General features: G+C 40.2%; 1 protein-coding gene across 11 annotated transcripts in view; it reads left to right on the top strand.

Annotated features, from left to right (window-relative positions):
* The first annotated feature begins 972 nt into the window (after window positions 1-972).
* The window catches only part of LOC134356771 (protein bassoon-like), a 517,214-nt gene continuing 507,578 nt past the window's right edge, over window positions 973-10,608 (top strand). For 7 of the 11 annotated variants that reach the window (XM_063067881.1, XM_063067877.1, XM_063067876.1 and 4 more), the window contains exon 1: window positions 973-1,132. In XM_063067881.1, coding sequence (XP_062923951.1) covers window positions 996-1,132 — 137 coding nt within the window. In that variant the 5' untranslated portion in view covers window positions 973-995. Of the gene's footprint in view, window positions 1,133-1,590; window positions 1,660-1,864; window positions 1,957-3,439; window positions 3,497-10,608 lie in introns of those variants that run through there. The other 4 variants (XM_063067884.1, XM_063067882.1, XM_063067883.1 and 1 more) reach the window with 4 other exon arrangements.

The following is a 10,608-nucleotide window of genomic DNA, read 5'->3' as shown; positions in this document are numbered from 1 at the left end:
ATATTATTGTGCAATAAGATGTATAATTAAATCAATGTCTATTATAATATCTAATAAGTTGGAAATGGAGGAATAATAGAACATGGTTCTTTAAACCTGCTTCACTGTGCTATCCCCTTGAATTGTGTCTTCCACATTCTCACTCCATATTTATATGCTTTTCTAATGAAACGTTACCGACATTCTCACATGTTGTGTGGCTACTCACCATTTTCTTTTTTTTTGTTTTAAATCGTGCGATATTTTGTGTTTGCTCTTTTAACTTTCTTGGCGTCAAGTGAGTCAATCAGTATGTTAAATTTACACCGGCTTCCAGAAAAGATCAATCCGTAGATTGATAGGTAGACCCATAGACAGATATTTTCTCGACAATTCACGAACCAATGAATGAAGAAATTTCTCTTCAATTTATTCCCAAAATGCCCGAGACTTTATCCCTAGACCATGACTCCCAATTCCGCAGCGATACCCCAAACTTTCTCAGAATTTCATGGGATACAACGTCATCGTTATTGCTAGTAATAAATGCTATAGTGTTGTTGCTGTTGCCGTAAACACTACCGATGTTTGGTTCAATTTGAATTCTTACGCTCAGCCAGTGACTGAAAACGTTGGATGTTTACCCTCGTTACAAATGACTATCATGCAGATTTTTCTCTTTCTATTCGGAAATTCTATTTGACTTATCGACAGTCAAACATGGGAAAAGGCAGCACCGGAGCCTGAATGGACTGTAGCGAGCCCACGACATTCTGTTCATTCATGAGCACAGAAATCAGCGAGGTTGCGGATGGCTAGTACGCATGCGTACTATCTATCAGCAGCTGGAGAGCGCCGAGTGGCAGACGTGCATGCTCAGTGCAGTACGAACGAGCAGACCAGGGGAGGGGGTGGGGTGCTTGGCGGCGCAGGCGCGGTGGCGTCTCTCGGGAGACGAGTAGAAGATGGTGTTGATGGCGGAGCGGGAGCTTCGTTAAAGCGAAGTCCTCGGTGACATGGGTAACGAGAACAGCCTGGAAACCGGTGAGCTGGGCTCGTTATCTGCATCGGAAGGCGGTGCCGCGCAACCGCTGAAAACACCCGCGGCCCCCAACGGAGCCCCCGGAGGGCGAGCGACGGCAGGCAGCAGCAGGTTAGCGAGCGGAGGGGAGGGGAGCCAGCGGACGGACTAGGTGCCGAGGTGGGGCAGGCACCGGGGGAGGAGGGTGGCGGTGGTCTGCTGACCTTGCATGGTCACCAAGGCAGAACCATTGAGTGCCGCCGATAAGCAGGAGCTAGAGGAGGGTAGGAAACAGGCCTGGGCCATTGCTGGGGCGGAACGGCGGCCGGAGCTGAGGCTGCAAGCAGGAAGTAGCTGTGTCCAATCGGTCAGAGTTACTGTTATACTAACACATACCAGCCTTAATTCTCCTTTGTATTGCAACGGTAAAATGTGCCATAGCCTGTACGGTTCGTGGGATGAGGCTGTTCTCCTGCTGTTCTTCAAACCAGTCCTTGGATTTGAACTGAAACCCAGGAAGGTTCTCCCGGATGGGGGTGGGGATGTGGGAGGAAAGCCATCGAAGATTTGCAACTGGAGTAATGCAGCCTCTCGAGTTAATAGTCACAGGCATCCAGCAAGCGGGCAGTGGAATTAGCCCGACTGGGCGACTTCACTCGGTCAGTTCCAAAACGAAGCGTATCGCGGGGGTTAGCGGGGTCTTAATTTCTTAAATGTTGTCGTTTGTGTGTGTGTGTGTGTGTGAAAGAGAGAGTAGTACACATGAAACGAAATGCAGCAATAAGCCATCTGTCAAGGAAGGCGGAGAACAAGATGTGAGCTATGCTGGGAGTACCCTAGGACGAGGGACACATGTGATAGGCAGCCGTGAGGTGATGACAGTAGAGATGCTGTGTAAATTAGGGCAGTCCGGGAATAGAAACTTTTGTGCTCATAGATGAGCGTCGTTCCACAAGGTGAGACGTGCGTTTGAATGGGCTTTGCGTTTACTCAAAAGGAGATTTTTGGTGTCTACCGGGGGGGGGGGGGTCTTAAACTATCATTTCAAGATTTTTTTTGCCTTTTGTATACTGGCAACCAAACGTTGAGGGCACTTGCGAAAGCGCATTCAAAGATACTGTAAAAAGACGACAGAGCCAATGTATGTGTAAGGCGACTATAACCATATTCTGCTGAAAAGATTTGCTAGTGTCGGCGACAGAAGTAGCTGTCCATTCAGAACCACAAATCATAACTTAAGCTTGTGGGCATAAATAGTTAACTTTTTGCGTGGTATCAAGCGAATCTAAATCGAATAATTGTGATGAGTTTTTAAATGGGGTTTGCGTTGCCGACAGTAATAGTCATTAAATCCCTCGCTCTATATCTTTATACATCGGAACAGTTGTTAGAAAAATAAGCCCTCCTCCAGCGAGAGAAAGTGAAGGATAGTGGGCAAGAATGAACGGCTGGATAGGAAAAGAGGTAAAGCGGGGAAATTTCATAACTTTTCACGTTGGACCGATTACATAGAAATATACATTTTAAATTTATTACGCCTGTTACTGCTTCGCCGAACATTCCTGCAAAATAACTTTGAGTTTAAATCCGAAACCGTTGGCTTTTTTAACTAGCAGGGTTTTGTAATGAGAACTCTTCGTTCTGTAACAACATTCCAGATTCGTAATTTGTTCTAGGACCTGGAATTAACGCTTTTTATGCAGAACGATGAGTTATTTCAAAGATCCATGAAAATGCGTTATGATCGGTTGGAATTACCACTGTCGGTAGTATTTTCCTCAAGTCGCTTGTGGTCTGCCGAAGGAACTTTTTGAATTCAATTTAATAATTATTGATTTTCCCTGGCGCTCCGTGCTGTTCGGAACTGTCCATTTCAGAACCATTTATGCGTGTTCAATCGGCCAAGTGCTCATGTTTGCTTTAAAATGTGTCCCAGAAACTCAACATTTGACATCTCATTGTTTTCGGCGGGGTTTATCCCTTTCAATCTCTATTTATGTTGAGGTCGATTTTGATGTTCAATGTAGTGCAGTCTGCGCACCTCCTAGTCTACGACGGGAACTGTTCATTTCAGCACCATTTCGGCGAACCTTTATTTATTTCGCTATGCATAAGCAAGTGGCTTCCACAGTTTTTAAACATTCGAGATTTTGGATTTAAAATAATTTTGGCAGTCACGAAATCACTTTTAATGAAGAAGAATTTACAAGTTTTCATTATTTGGCTATACCAGAATTACAGAAATGCCTCAGCTGGAAGCTGTCAGATGACACAAGATCGAGCAAGCTGTTGGATCCTATATTAATTTGTGATGTATAACTTCGACATTAGATTGAAATCTTTAACGATTCATTTAAAACAAGGCTATTTTTCTTTAAGGACTTTTATTAACCATTTTGCGACAGTACTCAGAATATCCTATATTACCATTAATGCGAATTTCGATCATAGAATGAATCGGAAGGTTCACTGCCGCAACAAGACCATTGCTAACATGTATGTAATAAGTAATAATGGATGGTGCATGATAGGAATACGAGAATAGGAAGACTACTATGTTGAATGCTTGAAATATTGTGTAATGTCAATACATATTTTGTAATCAACATCTAATTATAAAGTGATTATTAGCTTGTTGGAAGAATTCTCACAGTCATTTTAAAGGTCTGTTCTGCACCATCCAAAAAAAAATCTTCTAGTGCAAATGATGTAAAACTGGATTTGTGAGAATTGAAATTTAATGCAATGCCCACTTTTTCAGCAAATGATTAGTGGGTTAAATAATGAGAATTTTCCAGGGGTTAGGGTAGGCAGATCTTTGGGAAGTGGGTTTTGTGGGGCGGGGTAGGGGAGTGCAGTATATGCATTAGATGCAACTTGAAGTGTTCTTTAATCTTGATTAATTAGTTCCTGATTGCATAATGTGATGTAACTTCATTTAATAATATATTTTTATATATTGAGTAGATGGTTTATTTATTGTTTGGAGGACTTCCATCACTTACTGACATAGTTACTTCATATTTCTGTGCCAATGTCTGACTTCAGTGTTCATATAGGAGCTTGGTAGTGATGGAGGGAAATGGTGATCACTGTATCAATCAGTCACTGTAATTCTAAAGAGTAGCCTTGGCTTTTTTTTTCTCCCCAAAGAATATCCTTGGTTTGCAAAATTCCTATTTTAAACCTGTGAAGGAAAGATGTTTGAATGTTACAATAACTTCATTTAGTGACGTTATGCCTTAAAATACTTAGTAAATGTATATATATTATTTTTTAAGAAGTTCAAGTTAAAAATTAGGCACAAAATTATGTAATAGATGTACTGAAAAGCATCAAGGAATGCTTTCACACAATATTCAATTTTCCCATTGTAAAATGTTGCAGAAGACTGATAGTATCAGCCCCACAGGCACAGGTTCCCTTTGTCCATGTAAACATTTTTCTGAGTGTTATTAGGTTACCTGATTGTCAAGTATTTTGTAGTATTATAAAAAGAAAGGACTTATCCGGAGTTGAGAACTGGAATTCGGGGTCCTCATCCAGGTTCCTCATTTGTTATCATCAGTGAGTTTTGGGGTTGATACGGAAGATTAATGCCCTAAGGTTGATCAGAAGACTGGAAGTTGAGACCCAATGCTGGACCCCAAAATCCACTGCAAGTCTACTGCGGAAGTTGAAGCCTCATGTCTGCAAATCCACAAATCTGTTTAAGGTTGGGGTTGGAAGACTATGTGCATGGGTGGGTATGTGGGAGGGAGGAATGGGTCTTGTTTTGTTGTTTGTTATGTTCTGTTTTGTGTTCTATATCACGTTGAGCATTGAGGGCATGCAATGTTGGCACTGAAATGTGTGGTGATACTTGCAGGCTACCCCCAACACATCCTTGGGTTGTTATTAACACAAACAATGCATTAATGTGCATGTGACAAATAAAATAAATCTGAACTATGGGGCTCATTGACTCCAAATCTCATGTCACTTATGTTTTAAAGATGCTAATCTTGGACTCAGATCCCATCTTAATCTCACCCCTTCTCATATCTACATCCCATCTTGCCCTATAATCTCTTATTTCCCTACTGCCATGAGAATTCAGCTTGTATTTAAATAACGAACAAGATTAGGTCATTCCACCATACATTAAGATAAATTTTTTTTTTGCCTTCAAAGCACTTTTCTTGCATTATTCCCATATCCCATGATTCCTTTAACACCCAGAAATCTGTTCATCTCTAATTTGTATTAATTCAATGACTCAATTCTCATAGCTTTCTGGGATGGAGAATTGCTAAGACCTGCCATCCACTGAGGGAAGCAATATCTCCTCTCAGTTCTTAGTAATGCACTCCATATTCTGAAACTATGATTTCTAGCCTAGATCCTCCAACTAGACATTTTCCTGCATCCATCCCATCAAACACTGTTTAAAAAATAATTTCAAGGAAGGCATCTTTTTTTTTAATGTAGTCCTGAGAATAGAGAATTTGTGCACTTAATCTCTTCTTATCCAGCAAACTCACCATCACATGAACTAGTCTGGTGACTTTTTGCTGCACATCCTCCAAAGTAAGTATGTCTCCTTTGCAGAAGGGGACCAATGTTATATGTACCATTCTGTGTAGTCTCATGAAGGCCCAAAATAGAATACAGTACGTCTTTATTCCTGTGTTTAAATCCTCATGCAATAGAAACCAATGTAACATTTTCCTTTGTAACTGCTTGCTGTGTCTGTGTGTTAGATTTCAGTGACTTTGGTACAAGGACAGTCGGGTCTCTTCGAACATTGATATTTGACAATTAGTCAACATTTATGGAAAAATTCCCAATTTTTCTGTTTATGCACAGAAGTGGGTGATCTCACTTTTTTTCATATTCTATCTGATTCTTCTCACCCACTCAGTTAATCTCTCTTCTCCTCTTGAAGCCTATTTACTTCCTCCTCTCTGCTCATTTCTGTGAGGTTTTAACCACTCAGGCAAATTGTTTATGGAGATCGAGTAGCTACAGGAAAATCATATTCTGTGTTACGCCCAACGAGTCACTGCCTTCCAACTGAAAAATATTATTTATTCTCACTTGTTTCTTTCTGCCTGTTAACCAGTTCTTGCCAATTTTTTTTTACTCCCAGATCCTGGTTTTCTGACTTTGGTGACAGTTATTGCCAACAATTAGAAGATCAGGGTTTATTTCCCTCTGCACTTTGTAAGGAATTTGTATGTTCTCCCCAAGACTGCACGTGTTTCCTCCAGATACTCCAATTTCTTCCCATATTCCTAAGATGTACAGTTTTATGGTAGTAAGTTGTGAGAATACCATATTGGTGTTGGAAGCATGGCGACACTTGCAGACTGCCCCAGCACATCATCGAACTGTGTTGGCCATTGACGCACACATTTCATGTTTATTTTGATGTTTCAATGTACGTGTGGTAAATAAAGCGGATCTTTCTTTAAAATCTAAATAAACAGCAAATATGATTTTCCCCCTATGTATTGCAATGTTCATATCACGAAAAGATCTCCATGGATTAGTCAAACATATTTTCTCTTTCATAATTTCATCATGACTCTGTTCACACCCATTATTTTTAGATATTTTGCAATTGTATATTTTCTTGTCAATGCCAGCACTGTCCCGACCATTGCCATTAGGCTAACAGGCTGAGAGTGCCTTCATTTCAAGTCTCTTACACATAATTGCTGCACTATTGATGATTATTTGTTCAATAGATACTGAGCTCTAGAATTCCCTCCATAGATCTTCCTGCTTTCCTTTCATTTTAAGTTGCTGTTTGATCAATCTATTGATTGCCTATCCTATTATTTCTTTATAGACCTTTGCCAAATGTTATCCAACACTCTTGCAAAACATTTTGCATTTTTTTCTGCAGCATTAATGCAATTTGTTGCACAGAATTTTAAAGTATTCTTAAATTACATAGCTTTCAAAATATGTAAAATTGTGCCAAATCCTTCAACATGGTATAAGTATCTACTAGTGTTGATGAAGTGTGTATTGGTTGAGTGGTTTTACTCTATATTTTGAAATGTATATAAGGTTAATTATGATGATTTTAAATGATCTTAATGATCTTAAAGGTTAATGATCTGTTCCATGGGGTTGGTCATATAAAATAATCTTTATTACAGCACTTTGGAGCTGTCCACTTATGTTTTTAACTGACGTATTTAAGATAAGGACCAAATATATTTCAAGATATCCAGAAGTTTTGTTAATTTCCATGTAGCTAATCATAGTCCTTGTTCATATTCTTTAAAACACATGCCCCATCCCATCCTATATTTTGTACCACAATTTGTGATTGTTCTCATTTAATTATTCAGATACATTCATGATTGGTGGAGTACGAATGTGAAGTGTTTTTTTTCTCTCTGTTAATGTTCTTCTTTGCAATCAGTTTTCTTCACCTAGCAGTTCCATAGACAGCTGAACTGTTGGATTACCAGCCATGTCTGTTTGTTTCAAAATTTTGATCGTTTTTCCAACAAGGTGTCACTATCAGTTTGAATTGGCTTTTGCTTTTTTGTTACCCTACCAATGTTTGCCCCAGGGACACAGACTCAAGTTTTCCTATGTTCTCCTGTCCCCTGAGCCAAGGTCAACAAGCTAATCACACAGAATTGAAATTGGGGTGTTTTGCTTACCAAGTTAAATATTAATGTGGTTTAATAGAAACATAGAAAACCTACAGCACAATACAGGCCTTTTGGCCTATAAAACTGTGCGGAACATGTCCTTACCTTAGAAATTACCTGGGGTTATCTATAGCCCTCTATTTTTCTAAGCTCCATGTACCTATCTAGGAGCCTCTTAAAAGACCCTATTATATCTGCCTCCATGAACGTCACCTGCAGCCTATTCCAGGCACTCATCACTCTCTGCGCTTTAAAAAAAAAAATTACCCCTGACATCTTCTCTGTACCTTCTTCCAAGCACCTTAAAACTGTGCCCTCTCATGCTAGCCATTCAGCCCTGGGGAAAAAAGTCTCTGGCTATCCACACGATCAATGCCACTCATCATCTTGTACACCTCTATCGGTCACCTCTCATCCTTCATCGCTTCAAGGAGAAGAGGCTGAGTTCACTCAACCTACTCTCATAAGGCATGCTCGCCAATTCAGGCAACATGCTTGTAAATCTCCTCTGCACCCTTTCTATGCTTTTCACATCCTTCTTGTAGTGAAGCAACCAGAACTGAGCACAGTACTCCAAGTAGGGTCTGACCAGGGTCCTATATAGCTGCAACATTACCTCTTGGCTCCTGAACTCAATCCCACAGTTGATGAAGGCCAATGTACCGTATGCTTTCTAAACCACAGAGTTAACTTGCACATCAGCTTTGAGTGTCCTGTGGACTCGGACCCTAAGATCCCTCTGATCCTCCACACTGCCAAGAGTCTTACCATTAATACTATATTCTGCAGTCATATTTGACTTACCAAAATGAACCACCTCACACTTACCTGGGTTGAACTCCATCTGCCAGTTCTTAGCCCAGTTTTGCATCCTATCAGTGTCCTGCTGTAACCTCTGACAGCCCTCCACACTATCCACAACACCCCCAACCTTTGTGTCATCAGCAAATTTACTAACCCACCCCTCCACTTCCTCATCCAGGTCATTTATTAAAATCACGAAGAGTAGGGGTCCCAGAACAGATCCCTGAGGCACACCACTGGTCACCGACTTCCATGCAGAATATGACCCATCTACAACCACTCTTTGCCTTCTGTGGGCAAGCCAGTTCTGCATCCACAAAGCAATGTCCCTTGGATCCCATGCCTCCTTACTTTCTCAATAAGCCTTGCATGGGGTACCTTATCAAATGCCTTGCTGAAATCCATATACACTACATCTACTGCTCTACCTTCATCAATGTGTTTAGTCACATCCTCAAAAAATTCAATCAGGCTTGTGACGCACAACCTCCCTTTGACAAAGCCATGCTGACTATTCCTAATCATATTATGCCTCTGAAAATGTTCATAAATCCTGCCTCTGAGGATTTTCTCCATCAACTTACCAGCCACTGAAGTAAGACTCACTGGTGTGTAATTTCCTGGGCTACCTCTACTCCCTTTCTTGAATAAAGGAACAAAATCTACAACCCTTCAATTCTCCAGAACCTCTCCCGGCCCCATTGATGATGCAAAGATCATTTGCAGAGGCTCTCACAGTAGCCTGGGGTACATTGCGTACTGTGACTTATCCAACTTGATGCTTTCCGAAAGCTCTAGCACATCCTCTTTCTTAATATCTATATCCACAAGCTTTTCAGTCCGCTGTAAGTCATCCCTACTAGCGCCAAGATACTTTTCTATAGTGAATACTGAAGCAAAGTTCTCATTAAGTACCCTTGCTATCTCCCCCTCCTACAATGTTTTGTGGAATAGAAGTTCTGGACTTTTCCGGTGCCTCCTTTCAAATGCTTTACTCGCTGTTAAACTAAATTATCACTCTGTACTGAGTGAGATGTTCTCATCAGAGATTAATTTAGACTAGTTCCTTGTTTTACCTAGACCTGAAATCAGCCAGTGTTAATTCTTGAGATGGCCACTGATTATTATTGGAAATTCATGAATATTGGTTAACCCGACAGGTCTAATTGGTAAGGTTGGATTAAAGTTTTCCTTTCTTCCTCTCAATACTTTGACTTAACTAGTTGGGCTTTGGGCTCAGGATTCCTCCTATTCTGTAAGATATGCAGAGTGTTGACATGTCTGTAGCTGTACTGTGAATTGCTATTTTGAGTAAAGTAAAGTGATTCCTACTTCAGTTGCTAGTGTCAAAATGTGAATATTTTTAGCTTATTGTTCACACAGAATGTGCAAACAGAAGTTATTATCTTTTTCCTCCTTGAAGTCTAAATATAACAGTGGTGAATTCTCTCAATTTAATTATTTTTACGGTTGATACATTTATTTGACCTGTTGAATTTGTGGCAATTTTAAGAACTGAATGATTCATTAAGTGATAAATAACATCTGTGAGGAACTTATGAATTTGTCTATTTATGGTGAGATGGTAGGGAAATGTATTTGGATTGAATGAAATTCAACTTTTGAGATAGAATGGTAAATAATATTTTAGACAAGTCAAATGGAAAAGTGGGTATACATACAAAATATTAAACTATGGAAAATGGGAGAATATTGAAGTCAAGATGGTTGTTACTTGGTGACTTGTGGGCCTTGTATGCCAAGATATTCAAGAGGAATTCTGGCTTGGAGATGATCATTAGTCAGAACTTAGTCAAATAAATGTTGTGGCTATGAGAGCAGATCAGTGGCTGGAGTTTGCTATGATCAGCAACCTGCCTCTTGACATCCCAAAGTGTTATCACAGGTCAGGGTATGATGGAATGCGCTTCATTTGTCTGGATGAATGTAGGTCCAACACACCATTGTCTAAGAAAATGCAGCCTGCTTGATCATCTCATCCAGTAGTCCAAAGGTTCATTCCCTATGCTACAATACACAGAGGCTGCAAGGAGTGGGGCCTGATGGAAATATTTAAAAATCATGAAGGTATTGACAGAGTAGAAAATTAAGATTGTTTTATCGGTAAAGGATTCAAGAATAAGT

This window comes from Mobula hypostoma, chromosome 15 (assembly GCF_963921235.1).
Source record: "Mobula hypostoma chromosome 15, sMobHyp1.1, whole genome shotgun sequence".
NCBI classification, from domain to species: domain Eukaryota; kingdom Metazoa; phylum Chordata; class Chondrichthyes; order Myliobatiformes; family Myliobatidae; genus Mobula; species Mobula hypostoma.
This window is presented reverse-complemented; position numbering and strand designations above follow the sequence as displayed.